The 25,558-nt window shown below is 41.0% G+C and overlaps 1 protein-coding gene across 1 annotated transcript; it reads left to right on the forward strand.

Annotated features, from left to right (window-relative positions):
- Positions 1–297: 297 nt before the first annotated feature.
- LOC113090779 (protein PRRC2A-like) lies at positions 298–25,460 on the forward strand. Its single transcript, XM_026256369.1, is given in 19 exon segments — positions 298–488; positions 626–947; positions 9,086–9,237; positions 11,014–11,067; positions 11,070–11,190; positions 11,582–11,678; positions 11,917–11,992; positions 16,070–16,213; positions 16,376–16,626; positions 16,714–16,796; positions 16,905–17,053; positions 17,278–17,380; positions 17,481–17,679; positions 17,824–17,916; positions 18,042–18,585; positions 18,782–19,017; positions 19,298–19,592; positions 19,675–19,897; positions 20,147–25,460. Coding segments are annotated over 17 exon segments (5,778 nt in total). The 5' UTR covers positions 298–488; positions 626–947; positions 9,086–9,122; the 3' UTR covers positions 23,142–25,460.
- Positions 25,461–25,558: the final 98 nt, after the last annotated feature.

The raw sequence follows: 25,558 nt of genomic DNA on the forward strand, positions 1-25,558 counted from the left end.
CAATAGTTGAAAATACAGATGTGCCTTGCAGTAATGTCATCATCTCCTCCATGTGCGGCAATTGGTAGCTATCTACTATAACTGCCTTGTTGGGCCCTCGCAGATCCACACACATGCGGATCCCCCCTGTTTTCTTTTGGACCACAACAATCGGAGAAACCCATGGAGAAGAGTCAATCTTTTCAATCACACATGCATGCAAAAGTCGTTCCAGTTCCGTAGAAACAGCATCTCTCACAGAGAAAGGTAAGCGACGCAGTTTGTGTCTGACAGGAGGTACAGATTCAGAAATGTTAACCTTGTGTGTAAAAGTTTTTACACAGCCCAATGTAACATGCTGTGATGGAGGAGTGGAGAGGGCACAGACTGAAGCAGATTGTGGCGGCGGCAGCACAGTGTGTGCATCAAATCGAAGCTGGAATCCCTTAATCAGGTCCATGCCTAGCAAAGCCTTGCCATTGTCAACGATGAAGAAGTTTGCAGGACAGGTAAGGCCATATTTAGATACTGTAGCAGATAAACATCCTAGTACTGAAATTGGTTCTTTTAAGTAAGTAACTAAACCGGCAGTAGGAGCATGTAACAGCACAGTGTGAAAATGCTGCTCATACACTTGTTTTGGCAGGATGGACACTGATGAACCAGTGTCCACTGTGAGCTGTAGAGACACAGGGATGGCAGCAGGTATGGCATTTATGATCACATCACACATCAAATGGTCAGTTTCTCCAGGTAGATAGAGAATGCAGACCTCTGGTAATTCAACTGAATGCACTGAACGCGTAGGAGCAGAACGGCAGACTCGTGCGAAATGTCCAGTCTTATTGCAATTCTTATATTTAGCAGATGCAGCAGGGCAATTTTGTGCGTTTGCAAGATGTCCAGCAGAGCCACAATGAAAGCATGTCCGAGCTGACGAAGAAGGAGCAGAAGCAGAGGGTTTTGAGGTACATGCATTGAATTTGGCCTTTGGACGTTGCCATCCAAAAGCAGGAGTGGAATGTACAGCTTCTACTGGAGCAGGGTTGCTTGTAGCCATTGATTTTGCCTGAACATAAGCGGCTTCTAGCTGTGTGGCAATTGTTATTTTAGTCTCCAGTGTCAATTTAGATTCCACTAATAATCTTTCACGAATGCGAGAGTTAGAAATGTTTTCAACAAGCTGGTCACGCAGCATATCGTCAAGATTGTCAGCAAATTCACAAGTAGTCGCCAAATCTCTCAGTGCAGCAATATATTGCAATACCGTTTCATCTGTCCTCTGCACTCATTTCCTGAAAGCATGTCTTTCCATGACCACATTTCTTTTTGGAATGAAGTGCTCTTCCAAAGCTTTAATAGCATCTGCTAGATTGTCACCGGTATTAGGCAATGTATAAAACAGTTTCTGACCTTCAGTTCCGAGGCAGTGAAGGAGCAAAGCCCATTTTCTGGCTTCTGGCCAGGAATCTCCAGTAGCATTAATGACAAGCATGTAGTTCTGAAACATCTTCAGCCATGTTACTAGTGGTATAGCAGGCTCACCGGGACAAGGCAAAAAAGGACTGGGAAATGGAGCACTTACTGATGCCATCCTCAGGAAATATCATTAAAAAAAAACCTCCTCGTCGCCAATTTTGTTATGTCTTCATGTAGACAAGAAGTACAAGACTGTGTATTTATCTTAGCAAACTTTAATAACTACTATGAACAAGCAGGTTAACATGCATGCACATGCTCAGCAGTCTTTCTTACTCATCTCACTTACTTACTATGTATATATCTAACTCAAGGGGCTTGAGTACCATCTAGTGGTGCATTAATGTAAGGACATCACACTGTTGCTATAGTAACGACCACAATTTCATGTGCATTGTGCTCTTATTTTAGTGCATCTGTCTCACACAAATATTGAGATAAACTTTAGAAAGTGTTGGCATGCATATTTATATTAAATTAATTTATTTAAGGTGACAGACTTGTTACTTACTTGTTCAGATGGAAATTTATGGTGAAAATTATTATTTGGGTCATATTCCAAGATCTAGGCTAGAATCTGTGATTGTGAAGTACAGTAAATAACCACCAAAAGTCTCTTTAAGATATTCTAGTCTTTGATATCCACACCAGTGCAGTGACTGACTGCCAGTATACAGCCTCATTTAGGACATTTGATGGCGTTGGCATGCATATTACATAAAGTATGTTTTGTACATTTTCTCTGAAAATTATGGCGCATAAAAAGGGTGCAAAAATAATTTCAGAAGGCCTATTATTTTATCACTTTTATTGCTTTTATGTTGTTTCTGTGTTAGATTCTGTAATTTCATCTTCACAGATTTCATACAGTAGTGTAATGCTATAGTTTGGAGATCATTATTTAGTTCATTTATTCATGTGATATGTCATGTTCATATGTCTATAACCACTGTTAATAAATGATAAACTTAATTACTGTCATTTAACATTTCACGTGCATGCAATAAATATTTGGACTTGTCAAACACTGTAGTGATACATGCAACAAACCCCAGAGCAGTATGAAACAATCACACACACACACACACACACACACACACACATATATATATATATATATAGAGAGAGAGAGAGAGAGAGAGAGAGAGAGAGAGAGAGAGAGAGTAATCTGGATTGGAAATTCACTCCCTCTATTCAAAAATAGAAAATTTATTTTTGGAAATGCAAATTGTCAAACATTGTATGCAACTCACTCTGATTACTTTGTTGACATGATTAACACAGGACACGTGTATACTTTCAGAGCTGGTTCTTCTTAGAATTATTAAGGAGTTATTTCATAGCTTTGTCTGATTTATTTATCATTCATTCACTTATTTACTCATGTGGCTATTAAATATTTAGCCAATAAATGAGGAGGACAGTTTTCTTGTTATTCATGGCCACTGAAAGCACCACCATTCTCTGTGTGTGTGTGCGTGCGTGCGTGCGTGTGTGTGTGTGAGACAGACTCACTTGGCACATTTCATGTGTATGTTTGGTGGATTAGTGAGGGTTAGTCTGAAATTAATGAAGCATGCACTGGATCTCAATGACAAATCAAAGGTGTGTTTTGTTGTAACTAAGACATAAGCCCTGGTTTAAATGGCTTTTTGTGCAAATATTTTTTAAAGAATTACCAAACTGCATAGCAATGTTTGATTTGTTTTACACATTTATTTGAGTGTAAATACTTGTATTCAGCATGAACACACTAAACTTGTTAATATTTTTATTTCAAAACTTATGCCTTTATTAGACAGGGCAGTGCAGATGAGACAAAAAACAGCAAAAAGTAGAGAGAAGGAAGCAGGGCAGGCAAAGGCTATTACTCTTACATAAATGCTGTTCTTTTGACATTTTTATTCATCACATAATTGTGAAAAAATATAAACGTTTACAGAAAAATACATTAACATTAATTAAGCTGAAACTTGGAACCAAAGTGACTTAAAAATTAGGAATATAACAAGTGATTCATGTTGCGGAGGCAATAAACAGAGAAGAGCTAGCAGTACACAGTTTCAGAAATCGTTCAGTTCAGAACAGTGCAAGCTTGAACAGAGTGGGATAAATGAATTGTGAAATTATAAAAGATTTTTCCCCAGCAGGATATATTTATTTTCTTATGAAGAGATGAGTTTTCAGCTGTTTCTTGAATATTATTTGTTATTTAATCTGGATCTGGATGCGCAAGGAACAGTGAATGAAAAAAAGGGCTAATAAGATTAATGAAATATACACTATATAAGAATAATATAAGAATATGTTTCTTGAGCACCAAATCAGCAGATTAGAATGATTACGGACACTGAAGACTGACTGCTGCATATTCCGCTTCAGCATCACAGGGATGAATTACTTTTTAAAATATATTCAAACAAAAAACAGTTAGCCTACTATTTAAAAGTGTAATACTATTTTTACACTTACTGTTTTAGCTGTAAATACATGTAGCTTTGATGTGCAAAAGAGACTTTTAATTAGAAAGTTAACATTAAAAAATCTTATTTAATCACATTTTAATGTCAAATAAACCTGTTTAATTGCTCAGATGACAAATGAAAATGACTTACCTGTTTTTACTTTGTATTATATTCCATGGATGTTTACTGATTGCTTGCTAACAGTAACAACTGGATTAAAAGTAATGTGTTTTTTTTAGTATATATCATGGTAGACCTACTTTCATGGATACAATAGTCATAAACATTTAAATCATACTCCACATTACTTGAAAGAATACCGTGGTGATATTATTGTACACGTTCATAGTCATAATGATATTTTTAATTAACCGCTGACACCACTAGGAACAGTCAGGTTTTGTTTTCAATGTTAAACAAAGTGAATAACCTTTAACAAAAATAATTATGCTGACTGAGAAAGATGTCATGAACCTACACCCGTTACGCGAGGGTTGTCTTGTTAGGCCATTCACACTGGACTTCTACAGAGGCGTTCATTACATAATGTTATTTGCATTTTAACATATGCGATCCGATTGGCCAAGAGGTCCTTTTGGAACTCATTATGTTAATGAGCCCCACCCCCTACGCTCGCATCCGCCCCTCTCTGCGCTGACATCCTCAGAAGCCGTTGACGGCTCTAACAGTGACGGATCGAGCCGCTGCAATATTATTTTATTTTTCCCTTTTCCTTTGTTTTGTGGAAAAAAAGAAAGGGGAGTACAAGTAAGCTTCCCTGCACACATCCGTCCTCAGAAATCCTCATCAGATCTCTTCAACACATAATCCCGTTTTGAGCTTCTGTAAGAGCTTGTGCTAACGGTAGCTAGGGCACGATTTTTGCTAATAACCCAACGATACAACCTCGAGACAAGTCGGGACAAGACCAGGTTAGTAGCTGTGTCTAATGACCACTACAGTGCACTGAAGAGGTTTTATTACAGAGGTGTTTGTGATCGCAGTGATGGGGTCTTGCTTTCCATCGGTCGGTGTCGGCTAACGTTAGCATGCTATCGACATAAGCTTATGTGTTTGTGTGTCACACACATCCTGATAAAGATATAACGTGTTGTTTTTTTTAATAAGACCCTGTGAGGTTTTCATTTAAACTGCTAGCCATTTTAGCAGGTCTTATGTTCACGATGAGTTGAAGTAGTACGCCTAACGTTAGATTGAATAAATATATAAGACGTGCTTTGACTGAGACTGTATGTCAGACAAGTGCGTTGTTTTGGTTCAAATCAAATCTCCGGTTAACTTGTTCGCTTAATCATAATATCACATCGCACTTGAACTCGGATTCCAGATGAAGTCAGTGTATTTACCTCGACACAGATCCCGATGCTAATGTGCTAAAAAGCTCTTGGCCTCACTTCACGGCGCCATTTTGTTTTGTTCTCGCCATCAAACCCGCAGCATCAATTATACGCACCAGTTCTTCCCCCGTGTTATATTCTTCGCTTTCTCCGGTTTATCTACTTTATGTTTAGATCAATGCAGCTGTTTTGAGATCTGAGTGGTTTTGCTGTTGTGTATATTATGAAACGTATAGGTCTGCCCTCTCCTCCCAGCACGAAACATGGAGGCCGCGGCTACAAGAAGCGAGGGAACCAGTCAAAACAGACGATTTACCGGCCTTATATTATATCAACCGCACGTTTTATATCAGATATCAGGCTTTTCATACGCTTAGATGAATTATTTAAGCATGTCTGTGTAAAGCTGCTCCGTGTCCTCACGACCAGTTGGGAAAGCGTGTATAATAATCTCTACGCAGCTTCTGCTGCTTCATGTCGCGTAGAGATTATTTTTCGGGTTTATCCAAACTGACCATCGCTGCAGCTCCTGATCTGCATCTGTCCCAATCACGGACACTGATGTGTGTGGGACACTGCCATGGATGTGATGAAGCAGGGCTCTTCACTCACGGATTGTGTTCACGTTGTTGCAGCTTTGTTTTTGAGCAGCTGTTTTACCTGTGCTTTTTAAAATTACCTTCAAATTTACGGTTGTTGCTGTAAAAGCTTACTATATATACATAGGATGTGTGTGTGTGTGTGTGTCTATATATATATATATATATATATATATATATATATATATATATTATGGGATTGCACAAACATTTTAAGAATAATTCATGATGATATTGTTACAGTTATTATTACTGCTGTATGATTTTTAGTTAACGTTACACTACATTTCTGAATATTCTATGATGATATTGAGAATGTTGGCTGTTTTGCCATATATTCTTGTAACTGTTATTTTGTCGAAACCTAAATAATTTTTTGTAATTTTTTTGTAAGGAATGTTAATCTACCTGGATGGAGGGCTTGTAATCATTATGTATTATGTGTCTTATTGAAAGTCACACTGTTCAAGAAAAAAATGTTCAATTTACAGTAAAAATTGGTTGCCAGATCTTTAAGCCTAAAAAACACGTTTTAATTTAAACAGGCTTTTTCTTTTTTATCAGTCATAGTTTATGGTGGGAAACAATACTAACACTGAAATGTTCTAGTGCACACACGTTCATTATATAGCCTAGTTTAATTCATCTGTGACATCAAATTTCAGAGGACTTCATTCCGTCAAGATTGTTGGATTTTCAGTTCATGAGTAAAATAGCTGTGGTAGACATGTCTTGATGAGACTCAGACTTTTTGTTGTATACTGTAAACTGCACACTCACACCCCAAATGTACTTACGTAGTAACTTATTAAAAAACATACATTTTAAAAATAAACATAACTGTAATTTTTGGTGTCATGGATTTGTTTTTTACAGTTGCAACATTTTAGATTTTTAGGGACTGAATATAGCCTAAATTTGCTGAAAAAACTATTTCAGTAACTGATTTAATTGGTAACACTTTTTGTGGGAATGTCAGTTCATGCTTTCTTATTTTTTAATAGGCCTATGTTTTTTTTGTATTTAGAGTTAATGATTGTGTAAATTTGTGATAACCTACAGATGGCAAGATTTAGGCAATTTCAGTTCATGCCATACTTAAGGATACATATGTGATTTTGCAAATGCTGTTCAGTGTTTGACATTTATTCTTATATCATAGCATGGTGAAGAAATGCAGCTTTTCGTTTTATCTGTGTCAGCTGGAGTTCATGGAATCTGTTTATTTTAAAATCAGCTAGAGATTTTCTGAATGTATTTGTGTTGAGTGGCCATTACAGGCTAGCCGTAAGACAGCCCTGGTGTTGCTATAGATGCATCCCCTCGCAAGGCAGACACAGAGGAACAGCATTTATAATGCACTACCAGTCGCCTATGCCTTTTTTCTGCCTTTAAAGAGTTTGTGCCAACTTCACTAACGGATTATATTGAGCAGTGAATTTATGAATCAGTGAGCAGTTTTCTGATGTACTGTACAGAAAGAAACACAATTTAGAGGAGAACATTGGTTTTGGGTACTGTTTGGTTGTAACTTGCTGCTTGTCTGATGGGTTTATGCAGTTTTCTGTCTGGTCTGGCGTAAACTTGGGTAAACCAGATACTGATGTTGGGCGATATGGTCATTTTTCAAATTGTTATATCGTCAGCCCATGAGATTGACGATACACGATATTATTGTGCATGGGTGGAGTAAGAGAGAGACTCTTTGTTCTTGTCATAGCACAACTGTTTGGTGGTTTAAACCGCGCAGGTGCGCGAGAGAGAGCCTGTGGAATCACCAATAATCTAAAAAATATACTTTAAAAGACACTGACAAACTAACGATATAAATACTGTATTTAAAACGGCTAGCTCATATATAGTAGGGCTGCTCCGATCACGATCGGCCAATCGTTATGTGCATCTCGTCAGTAAAGCCGGTTCTCTAATCAGCGGTAAATTCCATCAGGTGCGTGATTTCACACAGAGCAGCTGTTACTACACAGAGCCATTGTTAATAGAGAAGATGCGCAAATCCACATTCATTTTCAGCGTTTATTTGTGCATCTTCTCAGTTAACAACGGCTCTGTGTAGTAACAGCTGCTCTATGTGAAATCACGCACCTGATGGAATTTACTGCTGATTAGAGAACCGGCTTTACTGACGAGATGTGCATTGACGATCGGCCGATCGTGATCGGAGCAGCCCTAATATATAGTCTGGCGCAACTGTCATATCACTCGTCCTGTGACAAATCTGCCGCATCTGCGCACATGTTTTCCACGTGGCTCGAGCCGTGCCTGAGAGGCGTGTCTCATGCAGGCAGTCTGTAAGTTCTAACCTGTTAACATGGGAGCCGAATTAAAAACTGACAAACCACGCAGCTGAGACGCTTGCCCCACGTATCCAGTGTGTCGCTGGCCTTACTCATCCACTCTTTTTAAAACACATTTGTTGGGCTTGATTCAAGTAACCGCACAATGGCAAGAGCACTTTCTATTTTCTGAATTGCCTGATCATTGCTTCACATTCATTAATAAGCGATTAAACAGTTACCACAGAATCCACACTATAGTGCTCAAAATGCTAGCGGGAAATCCTGGCAGTGTTTCCCCACACATTGATTTACAGATAAATAGAATAGAAAATAGATTTCCCAAAAGGCCTTGAAGACACGTTTCAAAATCAAAACTTTGTGCTGGTGTTTTTATATGAATGTATCTTTGAAAGGAACTGTTTTCAGAAAAGTTTAGATGTCATTTTCATTTAATCTTTCTAATAACACCCGATAAAGTAGCGTGTATGAGCGGAGCGCTGCTTTGATTACAGCTGTTACCTGGGAAACCTCTATTTCTGCTGCTCCTAAAGCTCCTCCTGCTGGCAGATCATTAATTTGCATTTTTAATCAATCATTCCCGTCTGCTGTTTACATATAGTCCATATTTTTTGGGGGGGAAAGATTGGAGTAGAGTAGATATAGAGTGTAAGTCTGTGGGAAACACTGGCTGGTATCGTTAAAATTTCAGTTCTAATATTGGTACTTTTGACAACACTATAGAAATGACATGTCATATAACATATAACTGAAATGACACAAACACCCTCCCTTCATGCCTACAATTGGCTGTTTAGTTTAACATTCATTTTGATTCTGAACACTTGAAAGGGAACACCCTTTCGACTCATCACACTCATCTCCCTTTTCACTCTCTCTTTCTCTGTCAGTCTCAGGACTCACCATACTCAATGAGCGTACAGCGCAATGTCAGAGCGCTCTGGGCAAACGGCAAAGGGGAAGGATGGCAAAACCAAGTATGCGTCTCTCAACCTGTTTGATACCTACAAAGGAAAGAGCATTGAAGCACAGAAACCTGTTGGTGAGTTTGCATCGACTAGAAGCTTATGTTTAAAGTAATGTCTGTAATCTCTTTGTATTTGTATCAACAGAAAAGTAAAATGGACCCTGTTAACTTTTCTAATGCAATTAATTGAAATAATGAAACCTATACAATTTAGCAGCAGTTTATTAAAAGTTTAAAAATAAATATTTTTTTATTTTCCCCAAATGTTTATATTTTCTGGATTCCGTTTGAAATTTTTTCATTACATTTTAATAATTAAAAAGCTTGTCTAAACAAATTAATTGATAAATAATTAACAATTTAATAATTTATTTAAATGTTTACAAAAAATAGTACCCTATGAAATGTTTTATGGATTCATAATTTAATATAAATGTATTATCAAAAACCGGTGGTAATCAAAAAGTCATAAAACACGAACAATTTAATATTTCTATTAAAATGTAACTAAATAAAAATGAATAGTAATTTAAACGTTTTGTTTAGTTCAGAGAGTTTTTTAGTTATATTTTTATCGTCATTCAAGAAGCACATTATCCTGTAAAATAGTAATGTAGTTCTGTCACAATTTCTTCAAGTTAAACAGAACTTTTATTTTTGATTCATTGTTGTGCAGACCTTTGATTTTCTGTGTGTCAAAATATATAAAATATATATGACAACAGTTTTATCAGATTAAATGGTGAAATGCTTAAGTGAACTCTCAGAGCAGCTCATGTCCTCATACAATGAGACGGCAGACGCTGAAAACACCATGAGCATCATGCATGCTTGAGTGTGTGATGCATACTTGAGTGTGTGTAGTAGATGAAACTCATGTAGAAACATGTAGTTTTTTTTGCACTTTATTGATTATGGACAATAGTCCATATTGCAATTTAATTAAGTACAGCCCTACTTTCGATTTACTCAACCAAAATGTGTGAAATTCAGTCACATTCTGTGTTATACTGTAAATTACATTTTTATGACTGAATGCTGTGATTCCATCCTTTTTTATGCATTTTGGGAATAATATGGCTCTGGGTTTCCACTGCAAGAGACTTATGTATTAGCAGGAGGTGATGGCTGCTGTGCCTATAGGACTGATGGAGTTCATCTGTCTTTGTCAAAACTGTGTGATACAGCTGTTGCATATTAAGACAGTGCAGTCCTTTACAGTGTGCAATCGAAGACCATAATCTGTACGGCCTTTCTGAAATAAAGAGTTCATGTTCATTGAATTTTAAGTTTCTTAAATCCCACTCTGGTTCCACCCTAGTGTTAGTTAAACCAATTCCAGTTTGGTCAGCATTGTACAGGGCAGCTCGCCGAGACATAGTTCTTGTTATCCTCGTTTTCCCTGCTTATGTTTCATTCTGTAGCTGAAATACCAACTCTAAGCAGCTGTCCCTGTTTTCCAAAATACAACGTTCCAGGCTGGTTTGCTCCAGGAAACAAATAGGAGACTGAACGTGTGTTTTTCAGTTTCCGAAACTGCCAATGACTGCTCTGTGCAATGCTCAACCTATTTTGCATGGGCCAAGTCTGTCGTGACAGTGTTCAATTGGGATTTTTGACCAAGTCAATTTCGAGTCAACCACTTGAAACAAATCCGCATAAGATAGTTTTAAGATAGTTTTGTTCCTTTCACTGGCCATCCAAGCTTTCCTAAGCTGTAATGGATGAAGGAGTTTGATAGTGCTGCTCAAGCCGCAGTCTCTCCTGCTTAGTCTCAGGCTGCATCCCTCAAGACCGTATTGGGTTTCTGCGCTTGTTTATTTACTTCTCCTGTCCCTTTTCGACTTTCAGTTGCCCCTCGTCATGGCTTACAGTCTCTTGGTAAAGTTGCCTCTGCACGGCGCATGCCCCCCCTGCCAACTTGCCTAGTTTGAAGGCAGAGAACAAAGGCAACGACCCCAACGTCTCGCTCGTTCCCAAAGACGGCACAGGATGGGCAAGCAAGCAGGAACAAGCAGACCCAAAGAGGTGAGGCATGTTCTCTATTTTGAAGGAGGTACAATGCATGATGATATTCTTTGTGTAATTCCCTACACAATAAATATAAAACCCTTATTTGCCTCATCGCCATCAATATAACTGTCTACAGTGTGAAAAAAAAGCTCAACAATGCCATGATTATCTGACAATATGCTCTAATTGTGCACCGTTTTCACTATGAACCACCCAGATCCTTAAATTAGTTTGTTTGTAGAGAAAAATCACTCTGGTTTTGATTGGACTGTAGAAAACTCAGGCAAAGTTATAATTATCTTTGGAGACCTTCCTCTTTCTGCTGTCTGTAAATACAGTCTGATTGGATACATGTCCATGCCTGCCATGTAATGTCTGTTGTTTTTGTTATGATTTTTCGCTGTAGTACCGATGTATTGTCAGCAGCGCAGCCGGAGTCGCAGCAGCCTGTGGTCTCACAGACGTCTGCGCCGAGCATGCCGAGAACACCCCCAGCTCAAGAGGTGCCATCACACAAACATGAATTATCTCCAATGTTATGCATGTTTTTCAACAAGTCTGAACTAATGAAGCCCACGTCTTACAGCTGTAGTTGATGAATGACGAGACACATTCCAATGAACATGTTTGTGATCAAGTCAATGATCTCAGGATTTTCAATTTATATTGAATTAATTTATTTATTCATTTTTGTTACCCTGGCATGTCGTTGGGTTCTTGACAAATTTGTATGTCTCTTAGGCCCCAACTCAAGCTCTGGCCGCAGGGCCAAAGTCCTGGGCTCCGGTCAGTGTTACACTTGGAGTACAAGGAGATGGTAAGATACAGTACCAAGAACATGCATGCAGATGACAACTCACTGTGTGTCCAGTATTTGAAACAAAAAAAGTTACAAAGTAGTAAAAAAAAACATTTCCTATATAAAGAATTGTTTAATTATCTTAACCTTTTTTTTTTTTTCTTTTTTTTTTTATCAGCACTATATCATAAAAACAAATTAGGGTGATGAACTTGGTTGAATTACTAACTTAATAACTACATTTCTTATTAAGGAACATTAAGAAATTTAAACTTATCGTTCTTTAAAGGGGGGGTGAAATGCTCGTTTTCACACAATATCCTGTTAATCTTGAGTACCTATAGAGTAGTACTGCATCCTTCACAACTCCAAAAAGTCTTTAGTTTTATTATATTCATAAGAGAAAGATAGTCTGTACCGATTTTTCACGGAAAAACACGACCGGCTGGAGGCGTGATGTGTGGGCGGAGCTAAAGAATCACGAGCGCCAGTAGGCTTTTGCGTTGAGAGCGTTTGGAAGTTGTGACATTACCGTGAGGGAAAACCCATCGTCCAAAACAAACCATGGCTTACAGTCAGATTCAGCCGTTTATTTATGATCCAGAATCAGATCCCGAGGCTGAAACTGAACGAGAGCAGCAGCAGCAACAACTCGCTCCGAGCGGGGCTCGAACCGGGGTCTGCGGCATGGGAGGGGACTAGGGCTGCCCCCAAATAGTCGACTAAACGTTAGTCGATATGAAGAGGGCTTGGTCGAATACATTTTGATTAGGTGGTTAGTCGCAAAAAAAAAATCACGTGAAAAAATTACGCAATCAGGGGCTGCGCAGACATCAAAGCAACGAGAGATCAACGAGATCTCGTGTCTCGCGGTATACCAAAGCGCACTTGATGAGGAGCAGCATGCAAGAGAAGGATGAACTAAAAATGTACTTGGCAGATAAAACAAAGGTCGATTCAGGACCATTGGCATGGTGGCAAAAAAATAAAAAATAAAAATAACATCGATATCCAAAGTTCGCTAAAGCAGCTAAACGCCTCCACTGTATCCCTTCCACATCCACTCCATCAGAGCGCATCTTTTCAAAGGCCGGCTTCATTGTGAACAAGTCGAGAAGCTCCTTTCTTCCCAACAATGTAGACAAGCTGGTGTTCCTCTCACATAATATGAAAAAAATTAAATCGAATTGAAAGCTTAGGTAAGAATGCTTAATTTCTTTTTTTGTAGCGTTTCTGTTTGCTATCTGTAAAAAACGGGTACTTTTATAACGGTTAGGCTATACAAATAAATAAATACATATTATTTTTATTTATTCGTTTTCATATAATGCAGAAGTTGTTTTTTTATTCTGTAAGAAAAATTAGTCTGATATTTGCAATTTGCTGTTTCAGTTCAAGACTCGTCGTCTTAATGGCAGTTTGCGGCTTTGCTCTGATATTTTTGATTATTAGTGTTCTTTAAATTATTTGTTCCACATTTTGTCTTAAATATAGTTGTTCTAAACCAGTGGTTCCCAAAGTAGGGGTCGCGACCCCACGGTGGGTCGCGGGACCCCGGCGCAGGGGTCGCGAGATGATTTCGATATAGGCTTTATATATTTTTGTTTCAATTAATTTAACTCTTTCGCATCGCACGTACGATCACACCGGTGTGATCAGTCTAGGCTAGTCCCTGGAGTGTACGACCACACCGGTCAGTGCATGACGTGAAATTCAAATGTGCTCTCGCGAGTTGGCTGGCGCTGAGCCAGAGACAAGTGCGCTCAGAGCTGTCATCACAACTTTTCAGTGTTTTCAACCACATAATGTTTATTTTAGGTTTCAGACATATAAGTACTAGAAAAAACAATACATTTAGAGTTTGTAAAATACACACTGATGTCAAAGGAAGAGGCAATAATAATATTTTTCATTATAATTAGACACATTTTATTCATATCAGATACACATTGTGTAAGTAACTTCAAAGTTTACTCCATTATTCTCCCAGTTCACCAGCCACTTACTTTTATGTATTTCGGGAGAAGTGGATGAATTCACGTGTTGTAAATCCAACAGATCTGATTCTCTGAACTGCGTCTGCGGCACAAACTAAGATGGCGGCGCCCATCGCGCATACAGCTCAACTAACGCGATCGTTATAAAGGTGTTTAAACAACAAAACACTTCCACTTGCATATATTTGACAATCGGAATATCAGCTATTTCATGCCATATCTAACAAATTTGTTAATATTTTGAATAAAAAAAGGAAAAATGACAAAAGCAGATCATTCATTCAGCTCTATTGTTGCTGCGGTATGTCACGTGACAAGCAATGACGCGTCACCATGGAAAGCATAAAGTAACACATCTAGCGGATTAGCATGAGTGTGTGTGTGTGTGTGCGTGCGTGCGTGCGCGCGCGCACGGGTGTGAGCACGCGTGTGAGCAGCTCAGACTTACTCGACTGGTTCCTGATGGCAGAATAATGAACGAGTTCAACCCAACATAGCTGCACAGTTACTTTCCGAGAGAGAACAGGTGGATATCGAGCAGCTCATGCAGAATTGTAACACTGATAATAAAATATAACTTCGTGTGCTTTGAGACTGGGCATAAAACGAGAGGTGTTTTTTTTTTTTTGGGGGGGGGGGGGTCGCGGGGCAGCAGTTTGGGAATCCCTGTTCTAAACAATTTAATCAAATACTTAGGCTGTTGATTTGTTTGCCGCCTTCTTTTTTATTCTAAGTTTTGGCGTTGTGCCATGTGCATTTATTAAATTGTTCGTTTTTGTTAATTTTCCTTTTGAACAATATACAAATTATATTAAATTTCCACTGTAATTTTATACCAAACAGCGTTTTTGCTACAGTATTTATTTGTTTTGTTTTTGTTTTCGCCTTGTTTTGTACTAGGCCTAAGTTACTAATACGTTTATTTAATTTATTTTAAAGAACAAATTTTATTTTATTTTATTCAAAACTTTTTTTTTTTTTTGACATGTTACTGTTACAGTTTGTATTTTTGATAATAAATTATTTAAATGCACAGGCAGTCTGATTGCTGTTTTTATGTTATAATTAGCATATAACGTTCAGGCCACTGATTTTTGTGTCCGTAACGCTGTATAGCCTACTTTAAACGCTTTACTATTCTGTTTTAAGCGCTTCATTTTCATTTTGAACGCGCTAACATCATGCTTAGCATATTCTGTCATATGGAAGTGTTAAACTTCAACTTGGACTATAGGCTACCTTTCCTTGTATATACGCAAGTTTTTATATTAATATCATAAATGAACGATTATTCGACTAATTGCAAAAATGCAGGTGTGTTAGTCGACTAGGAATATCTTTAGTTGGGGGCAGCCCTAGAGGGGACGCACTAACAAGGAGGCAGAGATATTTTAAGCAGTTTTACTCACAGCCTGCGATTCCAACACACGATCGTGACCTTTTTTTCAAATCTGTTGTCAAACTGGGCCTTGTTTGTAAAACAAGCATCTTCGAAATGCAGGGAACAAACACAAACACTTGCACAACTCCGTTGATGCTCTGTAAAAATAAACTCCATCCACTGGTCCCTTAATGCTGTTTTCTTTTGGTAATCTGTGCAGGGTTGTCTTTCCCTGGCAACCAAAAACACACTTCCTTTGTGACTTTTCGCGACGCTCTCGCTCTGATCAGTGAATGTCTCTGCTATACAGGAGCGCGCGCTCTTCCGGCAGACGTGCTCTCAGGACCCATATTAGGAAATCCATCATCTAACGTCACACAGAGCCATACTCGAAAAAACTTCCCGAAACTTGTGACAAACCGGAAGGAGTATTTTGGGAACAAAAATACTCCTTCAAGCGTACAACTTAGTTTCTGAGACTTTGTCCATGTTTAGCATGGGAATCCAACTCTTTAACAGTGTAAAAAACTCAGTATGCATGAAATAGCATTTCACCCCCCCCCCCCCCCTTAAGTCCAAAATATCAGTGGACACGTGCTGTAAAACTATTGTTGTTAATCTTTGTTTCATCATGTTTGCTTGGACATGAAAAGTGATGTTTGTAGTGAAGGGTCTTCTTCATACATTGAGATTCAATTCCTTTTGCTTTCTTCACAGGTGGAAAGGGATCAAACCAACCGTCGCCATTCTCTCGCGAGGAATTTCCCACCCTGCAGGCGGCTGGAGACCAGGACAAAGTTGGCAAAGAACAGGCCACTGCAGATCAGTGGTATGGGCCAGGACCAAGCCTCCGCCCCCAAAGTAAGCATGATAGCCCTTCTCTTCTTTCATTTGCTGATGTGGTGATTTGTGTCTTTGAGCATGTGGTACTCGTATCTGTTATCTTCTGGTGCTTCTGATTCATATTGGCTCACATATTTTCAGCAGTCTCTCGATAAATAATTTTGTTGCTTTCTGTTCCAGACGTAACAAGTTGGCGGGATGGTGGGGGCCGGGCATTGGCACCCACCCTGGCTGGGGAGGTAGTTGCGGAGGGCGGTCCTGGGGGAGTCATGGTGATGGAGGGTGCTGCTGGGGCCCCTCCCATCCCACAGCAGAATGCAGCTTCTCACGGGCCGCCTAGAACTTCCCCATCCAGTAACCCCGCACTTCCCCTCCCCCAGCCACCTATTGGCCCGCAGTTCCAGGCTTACAGAGGCATCATGCCTCCCTTCGTAAGTTTTGTAACATTTTGGCCCATCTGTAGAGAATGTCTTAAATTGTGATTGATTTGTTCAATGCATTCATTGGTTTTTCTGTAGATGTATCCACCTTACCTGCCCTTCCCACCCCCTTATGGTCCACAGGGACCTTACCGGTACCCAGCCCCAAATGAGGCCCCTAGGTAAGAAAATGTATATGCCTTCAGTTGAGTAGAAATTCAACTACTAACATTTATTTCCACAGGCATCTAGTTGGCTACTCTAACCTCCTCCTGACTACTTCTTGCCAGGTTTTCTCGGTCACAGGGTGGAGTAGGGCCTGATGGGCGGCCCCCTGGAGGCCCCCGGGGTGAAGTGGTAAAACGCCCATCCATCCTCAAACAGGATGATCTGAAGGAGCTGGATGAGCTGGATCATGACGGAGATGAGGGCTGGGCTGGTAAGAGAAAGCCTTACAATTACTCTGGCGCATTAGATTGGAATAATTGGGTAACTCTCTTATCAGGAAATGTTTTTTGATTGTTAACCAAATGACAGTGGCCAAATGTTTGTGAGAAAAAAAATTTAACCCAGCATTTTTATTGTTCTTTCAATATTGGTCTAGCAGTGCAACATATGACTACAGTATAATAACCTTTTCCTGTTGATTTGCTTGGTTTCTAGGAGCACAGGAGGAAATTGACTACTCTGCAAAATTGAAGTTCAGTGATGATGAAGGAGAGGATGATGGGGAAGAGGAACGGACTGAAAGCAAGAATGGAACCCGGTAAGCATTTCCGAAATGCTTTCCCATTGGTTGATTAATTTAACTCTTTGCACACAGAAGTTCTTTTTGCATACTTTGTGTTTATATTTTGTTGTAACAGGGAGTCAAGGGAGCAGCAGAGATCCCAAGATGGACTTGCACCTGTTTCACGTTCTCGGGCATCCAACAGTGGAGGGGATTCGCGTCAAACCCCTCCTTCCTCTGCTGAAGATGGCTCCACGTCCCCCTCCAGCAAGCCAGGCTGGGCCGAGGAGGGTGGAAACAGCTGGAGCAGTCAAGCAAATGCAGGATCTTATCAGGTATGTATCTCGTATCCCCATCCAGGTGCAAGCTCCTTGGTACCACTGGCCTTTGCCAAATAATGTACAGTCACTGTGAGGACAGGAACATGCTTGTGGCATTTCCTGGATGACTCTCTGATTGATACATATACCCCTATGCAGGGGCGTAGGCCTGGACTAAGTGGCCCAAGGGAGCAGCTCTCCCCCTTACCAGGTCCACTTCTTGGACAAGGGCCCTACTCCTACTACCACCAGGTACATGGGGAAAGGGTCCGAGTAATAGGACGGATACGACATGAAGCACTAGCAAAAGCATGTTAGTGATGGAGATGGTGGTTGGATTGGTGAACTTTAGTTAATAAACTGCCTTCTGTTAACAGGACCGGCCTTCGAACCAGTCGCCAATCTCAGGCCCCATCCTAGCCCCCCATATGCCCAGTGGTGCCCAGGCACAGCAGCAGGCAGGGGCAATGCCTGGTGGGACGACCCCTCCTCCCTCCAACACCCTGCTTCCCCAGCAACAGGGTGAGGATGAGGATGAGACATGGCGGCAACGGAGGAAACAGTCATCAACTGAGATCTCTGCTGCGGTAGAGCGTGCCCGGCGGCGGCGTGAAGAGGAGGAGCGGAGGATGCAGGAGGAGCGCCGTGCTGCCTGCGCAGAGAAACTGAAAAGACTTGATGAAAAACAGCAGCAGCAACAGACTATGAAACCCAGCAGCCCCAGTGATGCTCCAACAAACAGCCCTAGTCCTTCCTTGTCTGCACCTGCTTCATCTCCTAATGTCAGTCAGCCACCATCACCCTCTGTGGACATTGAAGACCCTCTTCTATCATCCACTCAAGGAAGCGGAACAACACTAGGGTTGAATATTAATAACCGACAGCGGGCTGGCAGCAACAGCAGCCATGACTCCAGCACTGGTTAGTTTTCCATAAATAGTTAACCAAAAAATGTTAGTGTTCTTGGTTGAATGGACAACATATTTCTTCATCATTCAGACACTTGGTGGACTTTTCTTGGTCACTTTCTGGTAGAGGTTGATGAGCAGATTACAGCATTTGTTTTAAATAAGTTTAAATGTAACGTGTATGATCGTATGGTTTCCTCTTCCTTCAGAATCTCAGCAGGCTCTGCAGCCTCAATCCACCCAGCATCCACAAATCCTGGATGTCCCAGTGCCTGGAGATGCCAAGGAGGAACCTGTGGTGCATATCCGCACTAGAGGTGGAGATGACACAGTGAAGGTGGTTGAAAATGTTGGTGGAACTGGACGACAGGGAAGTGGTTCATCTGGGCAAGGCTTTTCCAAGTATCAAAAATCACTTCCTCCTCGTTTTCAGAGGCAACAACAGGTTTGTTTTGTGTTGGATGTTTTGTTTCTAAATATGGAAAAAGTTGTGGTTAAAGCAGTGGTTTTCAACCAGATTCCTGGAGGGCCCCAGTCCCAATAATTAGCACATTATTAAGAAAAGCATTTTGCAAAGATTATTAAAGGAAAAAAAACGTATACTCAATATGTACTCAGGATTCCTGGAGGGATAACATTTAACAAACATATGACTGTATACTTGGGTACTTAGATTAAAGTTTGCTAAACATAAATACTTTTTGATCTGTATCATTTGTGGACAGGAGCAACTTCTCAAACAGCAGCAGCAGTGGCAGCAGCAGCAGCAGCAACATAACCAGGTTGCCCAAAGTCAGCTCCAGTCCCAGCCTCAGAATCAGCAGGGCCCCTCCCCTGGTGCCACACCACAGTCTGGCCCCAAACAACCAACCCTTTATGCACCTGGCTCAATGGGACGTCCTCCACCTCTGCCTATGAACTTTGATCCCCGCTGGATGATGATGCCCTACATGGATCCCCGAATGATGCAGGGACGTCCCCCACCCATGGACTACTACACAACCAGCATGCATCCTACTGGTTAATAAATAACTGAGATTAACCGTGAATATTAGTCTGACAGTCTTGTTGTCCAGAGATAATACAGGCTTTTATGTTTCAGGGATGATGAGTCGAGAGCGTTCTGACTCTGGTGGCTCTGGGTCAGATCAGTTTGATAGGCAGCAGCATGGTGGACCCCCTCATCCCCATCGTGGCACACCCCCAATGGATCCCAAACTGGCTTGGGGACCAGATGGTTTTCCAGGGGGTACTGAGGGTCGAGGTCTAAGCTCCCCTCTACGTCAGAAAGCTGTTGAGGAAGAGGAGGCTGGCAAAGGTCAAAGGTAACAAGAAGCTTTTTTTAAACTTATATATATATATATATATATATATATATATATATATATATATATATATATATATATATATATATATATATATGTGTGTATATATATATGTATATATATGTATATATATGTGTGTGTGTGTGTGTCTGTGTGTATTTATGTATTAAAGCAGTTTTTATTAATTATTCCAGATTTCTTTTTTGTTTCGGAAGCATGACACATCTTTTCTTTTTTTTATGTTTCTAGAAGTGACACTCCTCCAATACTTATGCGGGAGGGAGGCACAGCTCCCATTCAGCCTCCCAGTTCTCCATCTGGCTCATCCAACCAAACCCCACCACCTCTTGGGATTCAAGTTGGGGGCCAGGGTGCTAGCCACCATGCCCATCATCAGCCCTTTATGGGTGGGCGAGGAGGTTTCGGTAACTACCCTGACAATGGATCCAGAATGGGCTCCCACCTGCAGCAAAGGGCCAGTAGTGGAGGGACATTACATGGTTTTGGCCATCAGGAGGGTAGTCAACAGAGCCAGATCTGGGGGACTCCTCATCCCCATTATGACCGTAATGGCCGTTCTGATCACTCGGCCTTGGAGACCAACTCTCATCTCCAACACCATGGTCCTCCTGCTCATGCCCCTCACTTCTCCCTTCATCCTCATAAGCAAGAGAATGGCAGAGAGCGAGAAAAAAGGGGGGAGCCAAAAAAGAGTGACCCTTCACCTCCACTCCATCAGCTGTCCCTTTCCCCTTCCTGTTCATCATCATCATCTTCCTCAGCTAGAGAAGATGGTAGTGGAAAACAGTCACTACATAATCAGGTACCACCACCGAGTGAACATAATACTGGATCTGCTCATGCTTCAGGAAGGAAACAGGAGAAGATGGGAAATATGCAAAATCAGCCTCCACAGCATTCTCTGCAGCAGCACCACCACCCTAAATCCAACCCTCGCAGTCGGGAGCACAAAACTGAGACACACTGGGGCCCGAGGCCTGGTAGCAGTAGTGCAAGTGGGGGCCCAACTCATAACAGAAAGGCTCCAGGCTCTGGAATGAGTGGAAATACTGAAGAATCTGCAAATCAGGGGCCTGAGAACAAATCCTTTACTCACTCAGATGGCACCACAGTTAAGCGGGCAGGTCCTATTAAGAAACCAGTACTTAAAGAGATGAAAAGAGAGGGTGGTGAAGGAGGAGGAGAAAAGATAACTGGAGTCTCTGGTAAAGATAAAGAAATAGATGCTAGCCAGACTGCAACCAAACAAGAAACGGCCTCTGGGGCCCAAGCAGCTTCAGCACTCGGTGGGAAAGAAGATGCAGTCTCATCAAATAAACCCAGAACTGGTGGAAAGGAGCGAGGTAACCCTGGGGGTACAGGTAAAGGATTCAAAAATGGAGAAAGCTCTATCCAGAATTCTGGCTCTTCAGCTCCCCAGTCCAGGAGGGAAAGAGAGCATTCTGCTGAAAGAGGAAGCACAATTTACCATGCATCTTCATCCAGAGGGAGCCGATCCAACCGTGGTCGAGGAGAATTCTACGGCCGAGGCCGGGGTTACAGGGGCACTTACACTGGTAGTGTAGGTGGTGGCAGCCGTGGGAAAGCAGGAGGCAGGAACAGCAGGGATTATAGATCAGCTAACAACAGTGGCTACCACCATGCACCTTCTAATCAAGAATACAAGCGAGAGGCATCCTCTGGTAGTGGTAGACATGGACATGGGGGCTCTCACCCGAATCCGGGGCGTGCTAGAAACCGAAGTGAGACTCGAAGTGAAGGCTCTGAATATGAAGAGGTGCCAAAGAGGAGAAGACAACGGGGATCTGAAACAGGCAGCGATAGTGCTGGGAGTGACCTTGCTCACTCTGACAAGGAAGACCGCAAGTCAAACACCAAGACTGGTATCGGAGGAGAGAACCCTACAATAGGTTCTTCTTCAGCTCCAATCAGAAACTCCCAGACAAGAGTGTTCACACCAAGGGGAGTGCCATCTAGACGTGGCAGAGGTGGTGGTGGTGGAGGTGGAGGTGCTGGAGGAGGTCTCCACAGAAGTGGAGGCAGTGCAGGAGCATCTGGTGGACACAGATCTGGACCTGGCTCCGCTTCTCATGGCTGGTCTGCAAAATCTGCAACTGTGCGAAAGCATCTGACATCCTCACAGCCACCACTTCCTAAAGATACAGGCCGTGGAGCCAATAATGACAAGAAGAAAGCTGCAGACCAGAATCCGTCTCAGAGTCACAGTGCAAATCCCTCCGCACCTAATTCCTCTGTGCCTACAGCTATCCAACAGGGCTCCACCGAGAATGGAAGTGCTGGAGCCCCACTGTCCTCAAGTAATGTTCCATCAAATGCCTCTGGCACTCCTATCCAGACTCTTCCTCTGTCTGCCCCTGACGGACGAAGTTTCCCTAACAGGGGATTTGAGCGCCCCCCTCGTCGCAGACGGCACGGACGATCTCAGCATCAGCAGGACAAACCTCCCAGATTCCGCAGACTTAAACAAGAGCGAGAGAATGCAGCCCGTATAAATGGAAGCAGTGGAATTATTGAAGTCGTAGCTGGACAACAGCAGCAGCCTTCTTCACCGTTGCAGAATTCCCTGCAAGAAACCAATAGCACTCCCAATGCACCTACCGCAGCTGTTGCAAATGCAAACCACAGTGTGTCTGCAACTTCTAACAATAATAAGAATAGCAGCAACCTTGGGGGTGGAAACCAAAATTTCAACAGCCACCACCACCATCACTACCAGGGCAACTCCCAGTCGCACCCTCAACACCATCACAACCATAACCCAGCTGGGGGTGCCAAATCTCCAGACGTCTCTAACCAGAACTCTGATCAGGCCAACGAGGAATGGGAAACAGCCTCCGAAAGCAGCGATTTCACAGAGTTTCGAGAAAGAGAGGGTGGAGGAGGTGGTAAACCCTATTCCTTCCACCACCACCATCACCATCACCACCATCCATCAGGAAGAGGTGGTGGTGGTGGCGAGAGAGAGATGACCGCTAAAGAATTGGCCACCAACAAGAGAAGCTTCTCCAGTCAGCGGCCTGGAATGGAGAGGCAGAACAGAAGGGTTAATGCCGGTGGTGGTGGTGGTGGTGGAGGAGGAGGAGGAGGAAGAGGCCCCAGGGGTCCACCTGGCGCTGGTGGGGCGTTCGGTGGAGCTGGCAATGGTGGGGGAAATCGTGGTGAGAGGCGTGGCAACTGGCCCTCTCCTAAGAATAGGAAGTGATGTTTTGGTTTTTTTTAATTTGGAAATTTTTCAAATGCATCCCTCTATCATTGGCCACTCTTTTCTGTAAAACATCTTCCCCCTTAACATGTTAATACTTTATTATCATAAAAGATTAGTTAAGACCATGAACACATTCTAGTTCTTTTGGTTTATACCTTTTTGTCCCTTACTTAGAAATTCACACTGTCCTTTCACACTCCCACAAATCCTGAGATTTTACATATTACACCCCATTTTTAATGGAAATATATCCTGACTAAAAATGCATTTGACCATATGGCCCATTTATGTTTGCATATACAAGCATAAAATGACCAATCAACCTAACAAAGATGTGCTTAGTTTGTGTATACTGGGCACGTTACGTGTACTTGTGTAAGAACTTGTGGCTTGAAGTATATATATGAAAGGCCAAGGTTGATATTATGTACTTGTGTATTCACATCACATGTTGGATTGTGGAAGTTGCTCTTTTAATGAGAACAAATTTATCATATTTGTTTTCCCCCTTCTTGTGTTATTTTTCCATTTTCAACCTCTTAAAGGTGAGGATATATATATTTTTTTCTAATTCTTCTGCAAAGCAGATCATTAAAATGCATTTTTTAAAATATAACCCTCTTAATTTTTGGTTCAAACTCACATATTACTGTGCCCACCAAGTATAACACCAATGCTCAGTCTTTTTTTTTTTTTTTTGAATATCACTTTAGTGCCCACTTTTCAGAATTATGTGGTGTATTTTTTTTCTTTTCTTGTTAAGTTGTAGGCTCTCTCTGCTCATTGCTTTGCATTGGTTTTCAAATAGTTTCATTAGCTGTTTTGGCCTCCGCATGGAATTGTAGTCTAATAGTGCACATTATACGTGTTTATATTATTAGATGGTGATCTTAATTGAAGGTCCTTCAGAGGTTTTCTAATGTTTTTTTCATAGTTTGTTTTTAGAGAACATCCGTTAAAAGATTTTTTGTCTTGCACGTATATTAAGCCAGTAAACTCCAAAAATCTCCTCTAGGATAAAAATTGTTCAATGTGCTTTTTTTTCTCCTCCAAATGAATGGCTATATATTGGGCATCTTATTTGACTAGGTGTCATACTGCAGTTCCAGGTTATTGAACATGATTAGTATTGTGCTACTGTTATATTCACTTACCAGTTTTAGGGAGTCTAGAGATTCACCCCCTTTTTTTACTGTAACCTAGAAAAGCTCTCAGTCCAGTGTGTATTTCCAAAGTCCCCCAGAAAATGTCTTGAAACTATGAGCAACTGTCTTACATCCTCGGACTGATCTTCAATATACCAGTCATCTCATTGAGACTTAAGTCAATGCCAAGGAGTCTGTGGCCCTTTTTGAGTAGTGTTACAAAATGAGACATTTGTTCAATGTGCAATATGCCTGACGTCAAACAAAACCTGCCCATCCAGGGAGCCTGAGCCCAGGTTAACAAAAAACCGCAAATGCTTGACGTCTAAAAAGAAACGGATCAAAGCATTGTTCCCTCCTCATTTTGACCAGCATCTGTATCCTAATGGTGTAAGTTGGGGTTTGTTTGTTTTCTGGGAATGCCTTGGTCTAATGAATAGCTTTGAAATAATAAGTAGGGCTTTCAAATGACGTGTATGTGTGAGTAGGGCATTTAAAAAGTATGTGTGAATTTATATCGGATCTCTACATGTAATGTGTTCTTTTGAGGATAGGACGCTTTGTGAAAGGCGAACATGAGTCCCAATTGCCCACCTTTTCTGACACTATTAGGATGTTTATTTTATCTAGGATCGTGTGTACATGTTAATCCAAATGAAGTGCAGTGGAAAAAATCTTAAAATCGATATATATATATATAATTTTCTACCTAATAAGGAAAACAACTAAAATGGATTTATTTGACTTCTCTAGAACATGTTTTACCAAGCATGGTTTCGTCCTCAGAAACAGCTCTGTTGGTCTGTTCATTAGAAGCTGTTCTCCCATCGGCTTCCAGTGCTGTTTATCACCCCTCTTAAACCTAAACCATTGATGTGGTCACATTATATGTACCAATATTGAATAGAAATGTGTATTCCTTGAAATACTCAGAGATTGTATTATACTTCTAACTATACCAAGGTACCTGAGGTTATTATTGAAACCTTGATATACACACATGTATGTATATTGGTATGCATCTGAGTTTGTCCGCCCCAACTTACATTCCCACACAGGTGTTGCTATTTTTAAGTTCAAGGGAGCAATGTACAAGCAGAGAAGTGTCTTATTATAATAAAAAAAAGTATACAGAGAAAAAGTTAAATAAAAATCTTTTGTTTTAATGGAAGATCTGTGGTTTGACTTCATTTCACCATCACGGTGTCATTAAGATAATAACAATAATGATATTTTATGCATACAATCAATGTCCATCATTTCATTGAT

This window comes from Carassius auratus, unplaced genomic scaffold (genome assembly GCF_003368295.1).
Source record: "Carassius auratus strain Wakin unplaced genomic scaffold, ASM336829v1 scaf_tig00214021, whole genome shotgun sequence".
Classification (NCBI taxonomy): domain Eukaryota; kingdom Metazoa; phylum Chordata; class Actinopteri; order Cypriniformes; family Cyprinidae; genus Carassius; species Carassius auratus.